Consider the following 22,105-nt stretch of genomic DNA (forward strand, 5'->3'; position numbering starts at 1 on the left):
TGAGCGACATAATTACAGAGTTCCCCTACAGGCTACAGGAATGTTCAAATATAATATAATATCTACCTTGCGAATTTGAGATAGATCAGAAATACTTGACCGGTTCGCATAATTACAAAAGCTGTGGTAATGAACGAGTAACAGCTGATTGAGAATTTTTCCGAGTTACCATGTCATCTTATAAGAATTAAAAATTCATATTAGAATCATACCAATGAAATTCTCTACAATTTTTAATTTGATACTAAGTTTTTTTTAATAGTTTTTCCGCTATAATTAAATTGTTTAACAAATCGCAGCTCCGGCAAGTTGTATATTTTCACCTTGCCACAGTCGCAAGAGTATCGATAAGAGGCGCAAGCGTATTTTGAGAGTAAAATCTACACAACATGCAAAAATAGCCCTACATAAACATATCGATTGACTTCCAGTCTTGTGGATAGTTTTTTCAGTGTGTTATGTGTCAGTCTCAGTCATCTGTGGATGAGTCATCTTGACGCATTTGTCAAAAAAAAGCCATTCGGATGTCTTCCGTCGTTCCCATCAGTTTTAGTTTTTAGAAATTGTGCTGTGAAAAGTTACCGCCTGGTTTCATGTGGAATAAGTGCATGATATTCCATAAATTTTTAATTTAAAAAAGATATTCTTCGTCGCAAAGATGTTTCTGTCATCGGCGATTAATCAATATAGAATGTGAGTTTAGCCAAAAGGTCTCTTGCACCAGTTCAATTGGTATGGTGAAACGCAAATTAATTGGACTGTGAACAAAATCTCGAAGAAGTTAATTCATGTGTGAATATATCGCTAGATATTCTCTCCAAATAGATTGAAAGTACTCAAAAGAATCTCCCGGAAGGCCAAAAAATATATTTATAAAATCTCTTAAGTGCTAACCATACCGCAATACTCACGCTAAGTAATTGTTATAATCCAATAGACATAATTCGATTTAAGTATGGAACTACCAATGCTACCAAGATTGTTTGTTAAGAACGTAATAGTGAAGTAGTTTTTCAGCCTTTGAATGGCAATTTTTTAGTTTGTGGGAACAGCTAAAAGAATTAAAAAAATTAATACGGCAATTAGAGATCTTAATAACAGCTTTTTGTTGCACTTTTGATTGTTTTTCAAATCGCGGTGAAAAGTAAAAAGTGTTTAGTAACGTTCAAGGTTCTTTCTTTTTGTTGTTATTACTATGAATTACATATACTGAATGATAAAAGTCAAATAAAGGCAAATAGTATTGTTATTAACCTAATTAACAATATTATTCATTTAAGTGATGCTTACTGAATGAAAATCGAGTACCCTTAGCGTCAGAAAATTTCTTGTAACCCGAACTATCATACCAGTTATCAAGTACTCAAAATGGGTCATTTATAAGTCAACTCATATACTTCCTAAAACGATATACAGTAGACTCTCCCTCAAATGGGCATTTAGGGCGAAACGTCATCCGGTTTATCGATAGAATTGAGCGTCAAAGCCTTTGTAAATTCCACAAAAAGCGCTCAATTATAAAGGATCACGATAAAATAGGAAAAACTACAGCGAATTTGAGCAAATTAGCTTCATAACACTGTGCAACGATGATTTTGTCGCCGGGTTCTCATGCTACTTTTTCTATTGCTAGGGTCAAATGATTTACGAAAATACTTATCATTTTGATTTCATTTGGATTTTGCGACTGGTATTTACGAAAAACGGTTTTTTCCGTTTTTTGATGCTTGGGTGCCTATATCTCCGAATCTACTGAACCGATTTATTTCTCACTAAGGAATAATTTGTTCTCCTTTAGATGCCCGATAAATCCTCTGAACAGATGAAGTTCGTACAACCGACACCAGGGGCGCTGTAGTCCCATAAATGTCAGAAAACATGTAAAAATCGAAATTTGTAGCAACTTTGATCAAGAATATCTCGAAAACTAAAACTGTTCTTAACAATCTTATTTATGGGTTTGATAGAGAATTTTATTAGCTACATTTTTGTTCATATACAACTTTTTGCTCAGATTATTTTTTAGCCTCGAAATAGAGGTTCAAACGAAAAATGAGCACCCAGCCAACTAGAGAAAACCCTCATTATTTCACACATTTTGACTTTTTCTTTTCAAGTTGAGGTAAATCCAGGATATTTTCATACTTTTTCTAAATTGCATAAGTTTAATAAATATATACATATTTTTTCTTTTACATCGGAAAATTTCTTAGCCCAAGATACACAGTCTCAAAGATGGCGTGACGCGCTTCATATTTCACTTGTGATTTTTGACAAAAATTTTAAAGTGCTCTATTTCGGGAAGAGGCCAAGATATTTTTTGCTATTTTTTTTTAAAATCTGACATGTAATTTTATTCTCTTTAAAGGCGTCTCCAAACTTTCCCCTATCATTGTAGGAAGCAACGTCAAAATAAAAAAAAGGCAATTTGTTTATGAAAATTGATTCTACACAGTAAAAACAAGATGAATTTTTCTAGTTGAATTCCCGACATTAAACCGATAATCGTAGTAATATTAGAACAAAAAGTTGAAATTTCAAACGATTATTGCTGTAAAATTCAACTTTTACTTGAAAATTAAACTATCAGTTGAAAATTTAACTTTAGTTGAATTTTCAACTGAAAGTTGAAATTTTCATCTGATTATTGTTGCAATTTTAAACCTTGAGTTGAGCTTTTCAACGATTATCGTTGTAAAATTCAATCTTTACTTGAATTTTCAACCAATTATCGTCGTAATGAACATGTGGCGACGTTAGAAGTTCATGAAAGTGCATTGTGCAAACAAGTGCAAGAAGCTGCAGGCAATTTCAACATTTATTGACTGTTTTACGGTAAGTTTTTGATCATTTTACTAAACCCAGGGACACAGTAAGTCAGATAGATTTCCTGGATTGTGAAAAATTCACGAAAATTCTATTAAACGTTGGAATACATTCGACATCGATCAGCTCCACGCATGGAAATCTGAATCTGACTGTCTGAGCTCCCAAAATAAAAAAATCCAAGCAAAAGAAAACTCTTGTGCTCCAAACTTGTGTATCTTGTGTATCTCCCTTAATCCTCAAAATGGGCTAAAGGAGCAAAATAAGCGAAAAAAAATTGTTTTTGCCCATTAGAGTAAAGAGCGCAAAGCATTCAAGCTTTGCGAAATGCTCGCACTTATGTCTTAGATTCTGTACTCCTAAAGTAATTTTTCAAAATTTAGCTATATTAATAAAAATTTTTAGTAGGGTGAACTTTGGAAAGTGGGACACTTAAGAAAAATTTCAATTTGAAATACATTTTTGAGTTGGATAAATATTTATTTTTTTCTTTTTCTTTGCGTCATGGGATTCCTTGTGAAGTATTCTAACAGAATTTTCACAACTTTTATTACAAATTTCGACTGATTAATTGGAAAATTCAAACAATTGAGAAAAGAACACATTTTAAAAAGATGGACAAAATTTTGGAAAGTGGGACAAAAACTTTTGGAAAGGTGGACACAGATGGATATTAATGACAAAATAATTTATGAAATACGTACAAAAACCAATTGGTGTGGTTTTTCTGCGCAATACTTGCATTGGATGGTTGTATGGTTATGCCCTTTTTCTCCTAGTGACGCTCAAGTAATCCAAATTACCAAGAACTTCCTGGACGTACCAACAAAAAGAGGTTCCGTAAATTTCAAACAGGCGCGCTGCAGTGTCCAGCAATTACATCTTTGATGAGGATACAATTTTTAGTACATTTCTTTACCCAAACTGCCCAGGTCCATTTCCAGGTGCTTCGGAAGTACTGCAGTACTTCAGTACTTGCCCTTTTCCAGGTTTTCCACGTATTTTCGCTGACCAAACTGTCAAACAAGGTGGTCTTGGGAATCTGGATGGCTTTGGTAGCCTTTCTCCAGGAAATTACCTCCTTAACAGCTGCTACTGTTGTTGCAACTATATCTCCGGATACTTAGGGATGGTTTTCTTCCTTGTTGATGTGATTTCACTACACAAAAGTACCAAATTTATTCACAAAAACAACTTGTCCATGATTTCAAAAAAGTTGTTTTGAATGCAACACAAAATAAAATCACTTTTCTCTCTTTTTAACTTAAATATTTCACAAATATTTTTTATTCACGTTTTAAATGGATGTATATCCTTTAAATTTCACTGCGCACTTAATAATAAATCACAAATTTTGCCAAGAAATCAAGCAAAAGACTTTGAGATTCTCCTATCAACTTCCATAATAAATAGAGAAAATGACAGCTACCGCGTTAAGGTTACGAACATCACGCATGCAATACATTTTTCAAATTCTTTTTGCAAGTCACTCTTTTATTGTTTAGTAACGCCTTTTGCATTTTTAACTTCTCAAATAATCACAAAATTAGGATTAATATTCGTTTGATCGAAAATTATAATATTTAATTGGTTTATTATCAAATTTTGAGGGAGGTGTCCCACATTTCACATTGCTTGGTCCCACTTTCCAAACTGTCTCACATTCCAAATTTTACCCTAATACAATTTATTCTGAAAAGTTTTCTCAAATTTAACCACTTCACAGAGTATTTCCATTGTATAATTTTTTACTGGTCGAAATCAAAGGGAAATAAATATATAAATAAATAAATACAAATTTAGTTCTATTCAACTTGAAATCAAAATTCACATACCTTTCTTTCTTAAATATTTTGGATATATCTGAATGGCTAAATCTATAGTAATAAAATTAAATTTTTGACCAAATTTATTGTTTTGCTAATCAAATTTGTTTTTTGCCACTTATGAATTAATTCAATCTGTAGTAAGTTAGTATGTATCAAACAATCAAACCATAATCTAAAATGAAAATAGTCACGGAAATATCTATTTCGTTAGTCAAGAATTTTGCTAATCTAGAACGCTGTATCATCCATTTTTTTAATGATTTTAGATATAGAATATAGTTATAGTTTCTTTCTTTTAAAATCTACTTTGATCTTAATATTTACAGACGGGGACTGGGGACCGATATTAAACGTATTAAACCTCCAGAGGGAATGCTATTCATACATATATTAGGTAAGTTTACACAGTAAAAAATTTAGAAGCATTGTGGTTGTAGAGATACAAGTAGGGGAAAGTGGTCTGCCTTTGAATGCGGCAGCCTTTGAATATTGTAATTTTTTAATTTTTCTTTGAAGCATAAATTTTTTTCTATTAACTATTAGATAGCTATTCATAATCCTCACAGGTCATCAAAAAATGCAGACCTTATCTCTTATTTTCTAGGTGCTAGGGCAAAAAAACGAAACTGAGCTTTAAACTGTAATTTTGATGTTCCACAATTCATGTGTTTTTCATAATCAAAATAATTTTTCGAACAAATCTTCTATTGTGAGTCATAGAAGGTTATTCTTGGATGGTATTTCTCCAAATACATTTTGATTCAAATGAGACAAATTTTGTGGATGATAAAAGTTTGCAAATATTGCTCTGCGGCAGCCTTTGAATCTTAATGTTGTGTGCCTTTGAATCCTCTTTTTCCATACATTGAAACATCTGACAGCTTCCTGTCCGGGAGCAGAATAGAACTCCTACCTTGGTCTGACGAATGTCATACAAATACATATAACATGCTATCTTGCTCCGGCCAGGATGTTTCAAACTGACAATTGTCAACTTCAATCGCGTTTTATTACAAATTTTCAAGTGAAAAACAGTGCTTCAGAGAAATGTAAAAAATGTTGTTTTATAATGACTTTTGACTACAGTGGTGGTTTTATTGAGTGCATTAGGGTTCATGCTAATCAATTATGGGCCGTTTAATGTTACAGCCCTAATATTCTCAGTGAAAAATTAAGATTCAAAGGCTGCCCAACCACATTCAAAGGCAGACCATGCAGGCTGCCTTTGAATATATCGACATTACATTTTCAAGTTCCTCACCAGGAAAAACTGAGAACTTGCGAGTGCTGAATGGGGTAAGCATAGAAGCTTAATGAACAAGAGAATTTTTTGGTGTAGTGCAAAGTAAAACTCATCTTGTAGTTTACTCTGAAAAAATCTCAAATTTTGAACATCATTTTTCGTTCAAAGGCAGACCACTTTCCCCTACTGTCGTTTTTTGAGTTGATTTAAATTTGTGTTTAATTTTTCTGTGTAGGTAGGGGAGACCATGGTAAAATTAGTCAGAAGTACAATTAGACAATGAATTTTTAGCGTTTTCCTTAAAATGTACATTGAGCAAAAAGTATTTTTTAATAAAAGTAAAAACACATTCCTATAGGGTAAACTTTGGAAACACTTAAGAAAAGGTTGAATTTCAAGTGCATTTTTAAGCCGAATAAATTTTTTTTTTTCAATATCTTTTCATCATGAGATTCTTTGTGAAATATTCTAAAAGAATTTTAATAGTTTTTATTAAAATTTTGACCAATTGGAAAATTCAATTAATTTAAAAAACACATTTTGAAAAGACGGTTTTACACAACCAATATCCTAATTCTTTTTGAAACATAAAAACCTGAGACAAACCTTATCATTTTTTTCACAAATAATGCGCGAAGAAAAAACTTCATTTTCTGGCTAAAACTACCCAAGTCTTATTTAAAATTGAGAGTGCTTTTGCAACTTAAGCGACTTCACTTTTAATCATGGAACTTTGCTTTATAAGAATCGTAAAAGAATTGTAATAGTATGGCACTGTAATTTTAAAAATTTTCACGTAACTCCAAACGCAAACATAAATTTTCCTAATAATGTGCTAATATTACTTAAAATAAAATAGTAATTTTAAGACTTATGACTACAATGCTTGTAATATTACACAACTTTTCCCATACCTAACTTTTATATTTACAAATTTTATTCTTTTTTAGACAAGGACATTCCTGAATGCTTTGACTACCCACGGGCCACTGATCCATACAAGATGCTTTGGGAGGCGCTTTCAGTGGTTATTACGTCGCGTCATGCAACTAATTAAAAAAATTACTGTGAAAAAACAAAGCAAATAAAAAAATATATTCTAAATTTTATTTAAATTTGTTTTATTTATGATTTATAGAAAAGAAATAAACCAAAAGAAAATTCAACCAAAAAAAAAATTTCAGCTAAGAAAAATCAACTAAATTGATTCAACTAAGCAAAATTAAACAGAAAAAAAATTCAGTCCACTAAATTCAACTTTAAAAATTTTAAACTAAAAATTTTCAACTTAGAAAAAATTCAACGGGTTGAATTCAACTAGAAAAATTCAGCGAAAATTACTACGAAAATCGATGCTCTCCCATTACACGCGATAATCGTAGTAATTATTTTTTACTGTGTAGTGTATAGACACCATAAATCGACATACTTTTGATTTTTTTTAAATTAAAAAGTATATTATTAACATAAAAAACTACATTCCCTCAAAGAAAGAGGGTCCACTTTTTTGTTGAACTACTTAATTTTTTTTTTTTGGAAATTCCCCAAAACAATTGAGTAGTTAAACTCAAAAATGGATAGACTTCTTTTCAGGGAGTATAGCACCACAATAGTATTTACCAAAAGGAAAAATATTGAAACTTTTGGATTTGGTATTTAAAAGAAAAAAAAGTTCAAATTTTTTTTTTGGTAAAAACAAAAGTTTTTCACATTTTTAGTACATATACGCTATTTTTTTTTAAAATGTTTTAGACTTTGATCACTTTACTTTTCGAAAAAAATACAGTACGACTCCAATAGAGTCAACACATGTCATGTCTGCAATATTCTAAGTTATTTTTCTTGTTGAAGTTACTATTTCACTCATTCAAAATTGACTCAGATTGTTACTCGACAAAAGTAGTTTAAAAGTTTGACATTAAATTTGAAATTTTACATATTTTTACATATTTTTCACTGTGTTTGAAATTTTTAGGAATTAATACTATCAGAGTCGTACTGGACTTTTTATTTATATATTTCGCAATAAAAGTCTAAAACATTTTCAAAATAGAGTATATGTGCCAAATATATGTTAAAGTTTTGTTTTTGACAAAAAAAAATTTTTTGGACTCTTTTTTTTTAAATACCAAATCCAAAAGTTTCAATATTTTTCCTTTTGGTAAATACTATTGTGGTGCTATACTCCCTGAAAAGAAGTCTATCCATTTTTGAGTTTAACTACTCAATTGTTTTGGGGAATTTCCAAAAAAAAAATTAAGTAGTTCAACAAAAAAGTGGACCCTCTTTCTTTGAGGGAATGTAGTTTTTTATGTTAATAATATACTTTTTAATTAAAAAAAAATCAAAAGTATGTCGATTTATGGTGTCTATACACTAGAATCAATTTTCATAAACAAATTGCCTTTTTTTATTTTGACGTTGCTTCCTACAATGATAGGGGAAAGTTTGGAAACGCCTTTAAAGAGAATAAAATTACATGTCAGATTTAAAAAAAAAATAGCAAAAAATATCTTGGCCTCTTCCCGAAATAGAGCACTTTAAAATTTTTGTCAAAAATCACAAGTGAAATATGAAGCGCGTCACGCCATCTTTGAGACTGTGTATCTTGGGCTAAGAAATTTTCCGATGTAAAAGAAAAAATATGTATATATTTATTAAACTTATGCAATTTAGAAAAAGTATGAAAATATCCTGGATTTACCTCAACTTGAAAAGAAAAAGTCAAAATGTGTGAAATAATGAGGGTTTTCTCTAGTTGGCTGGGTGCTCATTTTTCGTTTGAACCTCTATTTCGAGGCTAAAAAATAATCTGAGCAAAAAGTTGTATATGAACAAAAATGTAGCTAATAAAATTCTCTATCAAACCCATAAATAAGATTGTTAAGAACAGTTTTAGTTTTCGAGATATTCTTGATCAAAGTTGCTACAAATTTCGATTTTTACATGTTTTCTGACATTTATGGGACTACAGCGCCCCTGGTGTCGGTTGTACGAACTTCATCTGTTCAGAGGATTTATCGGGCATCTAAAGGAGAACAAATTATTCCTTAGTGAGAAATAAATCGGTTCAGTAGATTCGGAGATATAGGCACCCAAGCATCAAAAAACGGAAAAAACCGTTTTTCGTAAATACCAGTCGCAAAATCCAAATGAAATCAAAATGATAAGTATTTTCGTAAATCATTTGACCCTAGCAATAGAAAAAGTAGCATGAGAACCCGGCGACAAAAAAAAAGTTTGAAATTGTTGCACAGTGTAATTAAACGTAAAAATTGTCAACAAAATTTTTCGCCCGATTGAAAAAGAGCCGATTGAGCGAGAGTCTACTGTATAATAAAAATTTTAGGTTAAAAATAAATTAAGATTTCATTATTGATTATAGCATCCCTAATGGCCTCTACACATTGGGAGCAATTTTCGTCAAAAATTGCATTCTTGATAGAATTTTTACGTTTCCACCTACAGCAATGCACACGATTTCCTTCAAACAAGTAATTTTTGACGAAAATTGCTTTCAGTGTGTAGAGGCCTTAAAGGAGTATCATCCATATCCTTGATCATAAATAATTCTAGAACGCAAATATTTAAAGTAATAACTATCGAAATAAAGTAAGAAAACTCTGAGACAAGCTTAAAAACAAAAAAAAAAACCTACATAGAGTAATTACAGGCGATGTTGGAAACCTCAAGTTGATATCCACAATCGTTTAGTCTCTAGGCCCATATCTTATAGACGGAAAAACAAAAGAAACACTAGGGTAGAATTGTTGCGGAGCGCGGATATACCCTAATTTAAATGTAGAATTAAAATATTTGTACTTACTGCAACGTCCCGATTCAGTCAGCGATATTTATCAATAATGTTAAGTCATAAATAGCACCGCAAGTGACTGAATCGGGGAGTTCGGCTAATATTGTGCCCAAATAAAGTCTAGTGTCTGTGAAGCATTGTGGTTTTGAGCTTAAGAAGCAACAGAATAGCCTAATACAGAACTTGCGTGAAATGGGAATTTTTCACAATCCTATTATTTGCAACATGTGCGCTCCAGATAAATCGAAAATCGAAAATAAAAAAAGTATACTATTACTTGGAGTGTTTTTGAATTAGGCTGTTTTACCCTAGTCTTTCCGAAACATTAAATTGCGTTTACGATGGAGCTTAGATATAGTTTCCTATCGAGGATTAAAAATTTTAAAATGATCAAAACTCCGGTTTTATTCATCAGATCTTAATGTGCGATAATGCTAACTCTCACTAAAAAAGAAGAAATTTACTCAAAATCATTTAAAATGGACTCTTTCATGTTGTGAAATGTTGTTTTAAAATTTAAGTGAAACCAAGTATTGAAATTAGTTTTTTGCAACAACCTTAGTGAATATTGAATATTTTGTTTATTTTCCTTTTTCCAATTTCTTTATCTTTTCTCTTCTTTATTACCAGCGCACAGTAATTTTTGTTTGTAAATATGTTTTCAAAATTTCATATGAGAGTGACTGAGATGACTAGATCTAGATCTCACTCACTCTTATTGAGACATCAAAAACATGTTTACAAAACAAAAGTTATTGTGCGTTGGACATTTTTGATTTTTTTTTCCTTTTTTTATATTTATTTATTTATTTATTTTTGAACTCGAGGTTTTTTAATCGGTTTGCACAAAATACTCTTATACAGTTCCAGACTTGAGGATTAACTCACTTCCTAGTAATTTTAATGTTTTTTTAATCTAATGGATCACTTGCCTTTAATATACAATACTCAGTCAAATTTTTCCCAAACATCTTATCTGATAAGAAAGGAGAGGAGTTAAGCCATATGTCTAAGTCTTTGAAGCCCGTTTAAAGTTTATCCGATTTATCTTTATCATTGCATAACTAATCAAATATCTTAAAAGGAGGCTTTAAAATATCGTAAAGGCTTTTATTTAGTTAAAGTTAATGTTTATATTTATAAAAGACTAAGTGCAATAAGGCTGATTACACCAAATATATTAGGGACATGTCTACCAAGATATCAAGAAAGAAAAGTCAAGAATTTAATGTATATGGCACGAGAAATGTGAAAATTTACTTTATTTTTTGAATATACCTTGTATACTTCAGTCGAGATAAAATTTTAGTACATCACTATGACACAATTTAAATCAATTAGGTCATAGAATTGTTTCAATTCTAGATTAACTTTTTTAATGTGTTTCAAGCAAAATTGCAACCTTTTATTCACATTGGGCATCCTTATCTATTAAATTCTAGACCAAATCGACCGCTCAAAATAAGAAACCAATAACTCGCAGTAGGCAAATTTTACAGGAGAGCGATTTGAAGCTGAGAATTTACATGCAGAGTAATAGGATTTTTGAGATTTAAAATCTCTATAACTTTGAAAATGATCATCTTTCAAGTATAATATTCACAGTGAATGTAGAGGATATAAAGAAGTATCCAAAATGCGAATAAAACGATTTTTGTAAAAACTCGAGTTGTTCGACTTATATTCTGAGTCGTCGAAATATTCTTACCATTTTTCTCAAATTGCACTTGATTTTTGTAATATTTGAGGCCTGTTTCCTTTCAGTATCCAAATAATTTTGAATTTTTAGAACAGATAATATCATTGAGATGACTCAGAGGTACTTACAATGTGGTTTTCAACCGTGAGTGTTAAACCTCTGAATCTACCAGTAACGTTTCTCAGATATACTCCTGTGTCATTATCATAAATTTTTAAGATTTTGTGTATATCCTGTCGTAATTTTCTGGCAGTTTCTCTGGATGATTTTCCAACTTTTAGCTTTTTGTATCTTGTCATTTTAACCTAAAATATAAATATAAATCAACCCAAAAGGCATTATTTATTATTTTTCATCACTTTTATGCCCAACGCACAATAAGTTCTGTTTATTAAACATGTTTTTGACATTTCAATGAGAGTAAGTGAGATCTAGATCTAGTCATCTTGCTCATTCTCATGGGAAATTTTACTCAGTTATTGTGCGCTGGTCATAATGCCCAACGCAGAATAACTTTTGTAAACATGTTTTCGAAACTACCTATGAGAGTGAGCGAGATGACTAGATCTAGATCTCACTTCCTCTCACAGGAAGCTCCGAAAACATGTTTACAAACAAAAGTTACTGTGCGTTGGGCATTATAGGCATATATTGACCACTGAGTATTTTATAAATCTGCAAAACGACCATTTGCCTCTCAAATAAAACAATTTCATAATATAACTGGTACCAAGATGTTGATTGCACGTATTTGACCATTTTGAGACACTTTTCTAAATGTGTCAAGAAACTTTTGGCCAATGAAAAATGATCACCTTTTGGAAAACAATTATTTTTGAAATGAGGCAATTTGAATTAATTAATTAATGCTGATTTCTCGAACATAGCTGTGTTAAGAATCTTTTGGCTGATACTGTGTTATAGATTTTCCTTACGTTCTTCATAAAAAAAGAACTTAACCCTAAGGCGCTTTAATGAGTCAAAGTTCGAAAATTGATCTTCCGCTTTAAATTTGATGGTTTGGCTCCGTGAAAATTTCAAACTGCAGCTTGAAATTGTATTTACATCTATTCCGAGTTGGCTCACATTAAGAATCTCACTGGCAATAAGCTGATTTAGGCTAATTACTAATTTTATTTACAAATCATTGAAATAATAAATCGCAATGGGTAACACATTCCCATTTTTTATGACAAGGGTTTCTGGTTTCTCGGGTTTCGCGATGCAAAAAGTGGGTTTCTCGGGTTTCGCGATGCATAAATTGGGTTTCTCGGATTTCGTGATGCAATTCTTGGGTTTCTCGGGTTTCTCGATGCAAACTTTGGGTTTCTCGGGTTTTGCAATGCAATTTTTGGGTTTCTTGGGTTTCGCGATGCATTTTTTGGGTTTCTCGGGTTTTGCGATGCAAAAAGTGGGTTTCTTGGGTTTCGCGAAGCGTTTCTCGGACAATTGACGTGGGTTTCTCAATATGAGTTACCCCTTGATGAATCGTGTAATTTTATCTGTTTTGAAGAATAACATTTTTATATCGTGATTACACTCTAAAATCATGCTAGACATCTCTTAAGGAACTATTAAACATGTTCTTATGAATTAACCTGTGTCATTTTGCATGAAGATATAGAGGAACATCAAGATGTAAAATCGTTTGCATGTTGATTAATATGAAGAAGTTGAAATTTATTTTTAGCCATGACTGATGAGTTGATTAGTGCCAGCTTTTGTATTATACTAATTTTTCCATTGGATGAGAATGGAGAGCATTTCACTCTAAAACTATACAATAAATAATTATGTTGAGTGCATGCGCCAGGAATTATATGAATTTTTGCAGAGTGCTGTCCAACACGAGTAAATTTCATCTATACAACTTTTTATGTGTTATTTATTTCTACCGCAATTGCGAAATTATAAAAATAGTGCCGCATAATAAATTCAGTTAGAAACATATAAAGATAGAATATTATATTTCCTAGCGTGACATTTTTCTGCAGACACATCGTCAGCATTTGTAATGTTGGATCCCATTTCCTCCTTCAGAAACGGACGTGGGAATAGCTCTATACAATTTTAATGATACCACAATAGTAGTAAAAGATGACAAAATTAAAGTGATATAGTTTGGACTATTTTGAAAGATCTCTATAACTCTCTATTTAATTATTTTGTTTTTAATTAATCAGCAAAGTGTTAGTAAAAGTTTATTGATTGCAGTAAATTGACAAAGGTAGTAAATCACTGAATTATTTTCTTTCTCTGTTTTTTGGTTCAGTCGTAAAATTGAGAGTATTGGCAAAATGACGCAGATGACTCAGGAGGAGATTGTGGCAAATACCAAGACAGTTCTGCAGGGCTTGGAGGCTCTGAGACTGGAGCATGTGTCTCTGATGACAGGTCTCCGGGAGGCGCGTCATGATACAGAAAAATCAGATATTGTCCAGAAGAATATTGACAGCATTGAATTGGGTTTGGGGGAAGCACAGGTGATGCTGGCACTTGTGTCGCATTTGCAGAATGTCGAGGCGGAAAAGCAGAAATTGCGCACTCAAGTGAGGCGTCTGTGTCAAGAAAATGCCTGGCTGAGGGATGAATTGGCCAATACGCAGCAAAAGCTTCAAGCTTCAGAACAAACGGTGGCACAGTTGGAGGAGGAGAAGAAACATTTGGAGTTTATCAATTCCATTCGCAAATACGATGAGAATCAGGTGAGAAAATTTGACTCATTTTTCTTACTTAATTTATGTGAGATTCCTATAGTAATTCCGGTAATTCCATTTTCCCAACTTTCTGATCACGTGAGAAAGTTTTCCGGTCAGCTACAATTGCGGGCTTAACCCTCTTAAAGTCTATATTTACTTCTAATAGTTTTCCTTTTCATAAAGGGTAGGGAATATTATTTTAGTCCATTCCTGGCTTATAGTGCTATTCCAATAAAGATTAAAGATGTTTTCATTTACAGTAGACTCTCTCTTAATTGGGCATTTGGGGCAAAATGTTATCCGGTTTATCAATAGATTTGGGCGTCAAAACCTTTGTAAATTCCACAAAAAGCGCTCAATTTTAAAGACTCACGATAAAATAGGAAGAACTACATCGAATTTGAGAAAATTAGCTTCATAATTAAACGTAAAAATTGTTAACAAAATTTTTGGCCCGATTGAAAAAGAGCCGATTGAGCGAGAGTCTACTGTAGGCATTTTTTCAGCACTACTGTTCTCAAGTACTTCTGCATTATCGACTTTTCTTTGTGTTGGTTGATGTCCCGACTTTCATCGAAACAGTCGAGGCAGGAACCAATATAAAGAACAGTCGATTATGTAGAAGAACTTGAGAACAGTAAAAGAACCTTTGACAAATGGGGTAGTAGAAAGTTATTTTAATGTTATTAAGAATAACTATTTTAAAGGTGAGTCCCATAAAGAAGCCGGACGATTTGTCACAAAGCGATACGAACAATTTTAAAGAGCGATATCGCAAAAGTTAATCTGAATATCAATTCATATACTACCAAGAGAAAGAAATCCCGTGGATCTCCAATCCCAACCTTAGATGAGGTAGATCCTTCCACATTTTGGAATAGACGTCCGAGCCCAAAAACAAACAAACACAAAAACGCTTCTCATATTAAGAGATTAAAATCATATAATCTCTCAGTGATTAAAGAAACTCCTCAGGATGTTTCACAAAATACACAAGAAATAATTTTAGATGGAACTCCCTTTCAGGATATTTCACCAAATACAAAGGACGCAGTTGTGAATGAAACGCAGGATGTTTCACAAAATACACAAGAAAACATTTTAGATGAAACAACCCTTCACTAAAAAAAATTGTTCATTTTTCAAATGATGCTGATTTTATTATTCATGAAAAATGTAAAGAAGCCATTTTTTCCGGAACGTTAGTACATGGCTGTGCTTATATGGCTCTGCTTTATCGACTTTTTTGTGTTGGTTTTTTGGAACACGACGACGATGATTGGGGAAAATAGTCGTGACAGGAAATAACATTAGATAAAAGTCGTATAACGCAAAGGCACATGAGAACAACCATATAGGGGAAAGTGCTCTCCCTTCGAACGTTCATGCCTTCGAATAATGTTAATTTCATTTGTTTTTCGTAAAAGATTTACACTAATTTTATCACCGAATTATCAACAATTGATGATAAGCCAACTAATATTTAATGGAAATGTGTAATTCTCTTAGGAAAAACAAAAGAAATTCACGTTATTCGAAGGCATGAACGTTCGAAGGGAGCGTACTTTCCCCTACTAAAAACAAAATATTCACGAAAAAGACAATGCAAAATGTCCCAGCTTTACAGATTACTCGAACTCGTGAGAAAGAGTTCTTCGTACATATTATCTTTTCGCGTGGTATTCGGGTACATACCGGTTTTAGAAAACCATTCCAAAATCATAAATTGCTTAAGAAAAGCAGATTTTAGAGTGTTTTAGCATGAGTTACAATCATAAGGACAAAAAAAAATTTAATTCGAGAAAGTTTTATAATTTATATGGTAACTTTACCGACGCATGACCGATTAAGTCCGATATAGTCGAGTTGGAAATTTCAAGATCTTACAAATAGGCCCACCAACGTGGTTTCAATTTAACTTTCCAAAATTCGATATCGAAATGTTTTTCGAAATAGTTTTTCGTCTAAGAACGAAATATTCACCTTGACTATCTCCAAAACATATTTGAAAATGAAAAAAAAATCAAGGAGCCGTTTTCGAAATAAACCGAAAAAAATGGTTTTGGAGGGAACGGAGGGGGGGCTTATCGAAGACCGGAAGTCAATATCTCTTACCGTTAAGCCTCTAGCCGTTTCACCAGTTGAAAAAAAGTTTATGATGTAATTGCTCTCTCTTAAGCAGTAAAAATGAAATGATCTCATTTGCGTGGTCATTTGGGGATCTCAGTGGCGCATAGGCAAGATCATTGGGTCTTGGGCTGTGAGATTTCTGGCTCGACTCTCACAGTTGTGAGTTCAAGTCCCGCACGGTGCAAGCATCAGGGCATCAAAAACTGGGAGAACAATTGTAAATATTAATTCAACACCATCAACTTTCACTGAATTAATATTTACAATTGTTCTCCCAGTTTTTGATGCCCTGAAGAAGGTCCCAACCAAGGATCGAAACGTCGGCCAATAAAAGCATAAAGAAGAACAAGAAAGTTTCTAGACCGAAATTCCAAAACCTGACTCATATCATCCTAACGGTCGACTCTCAACATTGAAGGCTAAGTTCCTTTTTTGAATGGCGTGGCATCATTTTTATTTTTCTTGTTGAAAAAGAATCGTGGAAATTTGGTAAAGTTAGATTCTCGGAAACCAAGTTTATGGGGCTAAAGGGAAAAGATATCAGATACCGATACTCTTCGGGGGTACTTTAAACTCCCGGATTATACTCTGGTGGGAATAGAGAGATGATTTATCGGAATTTAAAAATCTCTTGAGTAGCTTTCACTCCCGGATCACGATCTAAAGGGAAGTTGTGACAGAATGGACAGAATATGAGACACTGTTTTGCAATTTACACTCCTGAATAGCAAATTGAGAGCACAAAAAATTTAGGCAAATTTGAGAATTTGTGGCATTTGTAGTTGAAATTACAATTTCAGGTTTTGTACTCTTAGGACTAAATGGAAGGCTTTCAGTTAACCTTTCCTAATCAACATAGACTCCGTAGGATTATCCAATTTTCGTTTTTAAAAGAGTTGTTACTAAATGACGAAAAATTTTAGGAAGGTTGGAAATGAAAGAAAACACTTTTTTTTTTAAATAAAATTTTAGAAGTTATGTTTTTCTGAGAATTCATTTTGCACTTTCTTTTCCCATCCAATGGTTCATATATGGCCGTCACATTCACTTTTCTAGTCTTCATTTTTTCCCACCAGATGTCACTGCAATCCTCTAAAAATGCCTTAATTAAGTACTTAATAAGTAGTTCTTATTTTCAGAAAAATAATCGAGTAAAACTTACTCGAATCGATATTGAATTAACTCTTTTTCGTTGTGATTTTCGATTAACTGTATTTTAGAGTTGATTTTACTTTTATTTAGGTATAATATTCGGAAGAGTGGTTTTTTCCTAAAATTTACATGACAAAAGAGTGTAAATAACTCTTTTTAAGACTGAAAATAACTCATTTTAAAAGTTTTAACTCGTTTCAAGAATTAAAAAAATCTTTTTTAGACTTAAAATAACTTTCAAATCCCAAAATGAATATGTTTTGCAATTTTATGCTTTTCTTTATTTTATCATTTTCTTTATTAATATTCTCTGGACCTCAATTTCCCTATGTTCCGAGCGAAAAAATCACGTATGATGCACGCACATGTCTTCGTGTAGCACTGTTAGGCATATATATTTCTAATTGATGTTCCTTATGAACATTGTCCCACGAAAATCTTCTTGACTGACGTATATTTTTAAAACGAAAACACTTAAGCATATACTTCAGTCGAGAAGAAATTTTACATCGAGAAAGAGTAATAATTACATCGATATCCGACGAATTAATTCAACTCGCACGAAGAGTTATTTCAACTCTATTTACTAAAATTTACAACGAAAAAGAGTAACACTTACGTCGATATTCGTAGAGTTAATTCAACTCTGCCATAGAGTTGTTTTAACTTTTTAGGTTTTTTGTTAGTGTAAGGACTTATGTAATGCACATGGACAAAGCCTTTATTTAAGAACATGGACAATGCTCATAATTTGTAGCATTGCTTTAGTAACAGGTTACCTTGTGTTATCCGGGGATCTAGCTCGTCATTTTTTTTTTTTTTAAATAAAAAATATGATTTTGGTGGAGATGGAATAGATTTCCTATAAACACCAACAAAAAAACACTATATGGTATTTTTATAATATTGATAATATTTTTTAATATTTTATCATTGGGGGGGGTCATCGACGATTTAAAGTTGATATCTCATTTCGATTTACTTATAGTAAAAAAAATTGAAAAACGATTCCTGTATTTATACACTTCCTTTGCATTTGACCAATAAAAATACATTTTCTCAAGCTAAAACGACTTTCGACTGACTTTTGCAAAGAAATTTTCAATCTCAATTTTCAATATTAAAATCAATTTAAAATGAATTAGTGAACTTTAAAGTTTTGATACAAAAACTAAAGCACCCCGGGGAGAATTAAATGGATGAAGAGGTACAAATTGTTTTGATGTATTTCGTATTGCAGGAACAGGAAGATGGTGGTGACAAACCTCGAGCTGATCCAGTTGTTGAGCTATTCCCGGAAGATGAGCAAGAGGAGCGTCACAATATGTCACCAACACCTCCAAGTCAATTTGCCAATCAGGCAAATGCTGGCTATGAAATTCCTGCACGTCTCCGTACACTCCATAATTTGGTGATTCAGTATGCTTCACAGGGTCGCTATGAAGTAGCCGTACCACTGTGCAAGCAAGCTCTAGAGGATTTGGAGAAGACAAGTGGTCATGATCATCCCGATGTAGCGACAATGCTTAACATCTTGGCCCTTGTCTATCGTGATCAGAATAAGTACAAGGAGGCTGCAAATTTACTCAATGATGCCTTGACAATTCGCGAAAAGACACTGGGTGAAAATCATCCGGCTGTTGCGGCCACACTCAATAATTTGGCTGTTCTCTATGGCAAACGTGGCAAGTACAAAGATGCTGAGCCACTTTGCAAGAGAGCTCTCGAAATTCGTGAGAAAGTTCTTGGTACAGATCATCCGGATGTTGCCAAGCAACTCAACAATTTGGCTCTTTTGTGTCAAAATCAGGGCAAATATGAAGAAGTTGAACTGTACTATCAGCGTGCATTGGAAATTTATGAAATCAAACTTGGGCCTGATGATCCCAATGTGGCCAAAACGAAGAATAATCTGGCCAGTTGTTTCCTCAAACAGGGCAAATACAAAGAGGCAGAAGTGCTCTACAAGCAAGTCTTGACGAGGGCTCATGAAAGGGAATTCGGGACCATTGATGGTGATAACAAGCCCATTTGGCAGGTAAGAAAATTTACTGTTATTTTTTTTTACATTGAATAATTTAGGAAGCAATTGGGAAATCGGAAAAGACTTCGCGGAATGCTTGAATTCATTTTCAAAGTGCGAGCTCAATTTGTTTCTTTCTTTTTCCTAAATAATCGGGCTCAAATTTTTGAATCTTAGAGATCGATATTAGAACTTTCGGTAAATAGAAAGCTGCTAGTACTAGTGTATGCATGATTTCGGTAGTTTATTAATTTTTTCGAGATTGGAATATCCCGAAAACATTTTTTTCCAATTCAGTATTTTTTATTTAAACCGATTGATAAATCGTACCAAAAATTTTCCAAAATTGCATTGAGGAACGGAATCAACATTACCGAGGGGTAGAATTAGACAATAATGGGGTAGTTTGCCTTTTAAGAAATATTGAGCAAGCCACTGATTATTCAGCATAAACATTCATCAGTTCGAGTCATATATTCCTTAACAAATAATGAATAAAGAAAAAAATATATGCTAGCTAATCCTACTACTTCATAATTTCGACTAAAAATTAGTGGGACAGAATACCCAAAAATCTGGCAAAAAAAATTATGGTATTTTTGCATTCTGAATGACTCTAGAATGTTTTATTTTCTTAAAATTGAACGGAATTAACACATATTTGTGGAAATTTTTATCTTAGTATTAGAAGAAAAATATTTATTTTTTAGTACGAAGACCTTCGAATTTTGTTTTGTAGAAATCTTGCTTTTGCAGTTTTATGATCCTATCTAACCTTAGCTCTTTTTTTCAAGGAGAATATACTAGTTAAAGTGGTAAATCCGATCACGTTATCCTTTTCGAGTCATTAATGATAAATCAAGGATTTTAGAGAAAAAATTGAAACATTACCGGGTAAATGATAAGATAGGGATATTATTTATTCCAAAAAAAATGGACCTTAACTCTTTCGTCTCCTTTGGGACTCTGGCTACCCATGGAAAAAAGAATTTTTTTGGACTATTTAGAATCGATAAAAATCCGATTCTTGTGGATGATTACAAACTATAAGGATGTCCAAATCTAGGATATTTTTTGCAGGATCCTATTTAACTCCTGAACTTAGATATTTTTGGTCAAAAATCGTGAATTTTCGATTTTCTGCTTCCTTGCAGATATCCTGACTTTTTTGATATTTCTAGACCAGAATAAGGAAAAACCTCTCGGGGCCAATATGTGTGATAACTAACAATTACAGATTGCATAAATTCGAAAAACAATTTTTTCTTAAATTTTCAAAAAAACTTCTTCAAACTTGATGGGTACTCTCGTTCCCAAAAATCTAGAGGTCAAATGTAAAGTTATCCCGCCAATGCCCGCCATTTGCTTTTTGCGACATCTTTGCCAATATGGCCGATAATTTAGACATTTGGCTGCGAGGGAGATTGCTTTCAGGGAAGTTTTTCCTATTCTTCCTGATTTTGGTGAATTCTGATTGTCCAGGAAGTGTCTTTTATGCTTTTGAGAATGCTTAATGTGTCTACAATAACATCGTGTTGAGAGAAACGTGTTTTAAATTGTTATTGTGTGAAATATTTTGAGGAATCTGTTGGAAAGCAGGAATTTGGTGTCTTCTTGACCACTTCCTGGACATTCCACAAGATACTGGTCAATAATTCTTCTTGTTTTAGTTATCAACATTGTAAAGGAGTCCTTTGACACGCAAAAATAATTCACAAAATCGATAATATTGGCTTTTGGAAAATTGAAGTTTGTATCCTTTGCGTTCTTTTGGGGACGAGAGTACCAATGAGTTTTTCAATTTCCCAGAGGGGAAAAAATTCTTTCTCTGTAAAAGTATCATATTTGACCACTAAGAGTTACAATAAAGTGAGTTTTACTGAAATTCGTTCGCTGGATATGTTGTGGTCCGAAAAGAGTTAAAAGAACTTACTTTTTTAAAAAGAATGTTCATGATATATGATCACAAAAATTACCTTTCTAAAGAAAACTTGTAATTTTTTTTTAAATTACATTTTTAATTAAAAGGATTAGTAATCTTAAAAAAAATTGGTTTAAAAATAAATAAACAATAGAAACTTAAAATTTGTCAGCAAAATAAAACGGTTAAAACTTCCTTCTTTTGTACATTTAAGATTCAAGTACTGAGATATTAAATTAGAGTCTTCGGACGACCTCTATAAGTTAACTTGAAGATTATTAATACGACCTTCATTTCCACACCACTCCTCCCTTTTGTCATCCGAAAAAAAAATCGTATGACGTGTTTTTCTAAGAGAAGGGGTAGGGAGAAAATGATGGTCGTATTAATAATCCTAAGGTTGACTTATTAAGGGGTCATCTGAAGACTCCTAGTAGATTTCTCTAACGATTTAACGCACATTTTACAGAACAAGAAGAAAATGAGAAAAAATTGTTTTATTGTTCTTTTTGTGAAGCTTAGAGCCATAGTTATGGCATAAAGAAAAGAACTATCAATCTCTTTTTTTATTCACTAAAAGTTTAAAATAAATCCTAGTTAATAACGTTATTTGCATCAGAACTTACAATAATTAAATATCTATCGGAGCTCTTAAAAAAAAAGTGGAAAAAAATCTTTAAGGCATCATTTCTTTATCCTATCATCGTGGGTGGACCTCAATATTATCATTTGGAGATGAATTTATACTTAAGATATTTATTAATAATAA

General features: G+C 32.4%; 1 protein-coding gene and 1 long non-coding RNA gene across 3 annotated transcripts in view; both read left to right on the plus strand.

Annotated features, from left to right (window-relative positions):
• LOC129802398 (kinesin light chain) overlaps window positions 1-22,105 on the plus strand; it is a 41,818-nt gene that overhangs the window by 3,525 nt on the left and 16,188 nt on the right. Inside the window, exons 1-3 of one of the 2 annotated variants that reach the window (XM_055848175.1) lie at window positions 332-693; window positions 13,684-14,116; window positions 18,633-19,430. In XM_055848175.1, the coding sequence (XP_055704150.1) occupies window positions 659-693; window positions 13,684-14,116; window positions 18,633-19,430 (1,266 nt within the window). In that variant the 5' untranslated portion in view covers window positions 332-658. Of the gene's footprint in view, window positions 1-331; window positions 694-13,683; window positions 14,117-18,632; window positions 19,431-22,105 lie in introns of those variants that run through there. The other variant, XM_055848176.1, reaches the window with a different exon arrangement.
• LOC129802416 (uncharacterized) lies at window positions 2,663-7,158 on the plus strand. Its single transcript, XR_008751797.1, has 3 exons — window positions 2,663-2,835; window positions 4,982-5,049; window positions 6,849-7,158. It is a non-coding gene; the product is annotated as an uncharacterized LOC129802416 (long non-coding RNA).

Source organism: Phlebotomus papatasi, chromosome 2 (genome assembly GCF_024763615.1).
Source record: "Phlebotomus papatasi isolate M1 chromosome 2, Ppap_2.1, whole genome shotgun sequence".
Lineage (NCBI taxonomy): Eukaryota > Metazoa > Arthropoda > Insecta > Diptera > Psychodidae > Phlebotomus > Phlebotomus papatasi.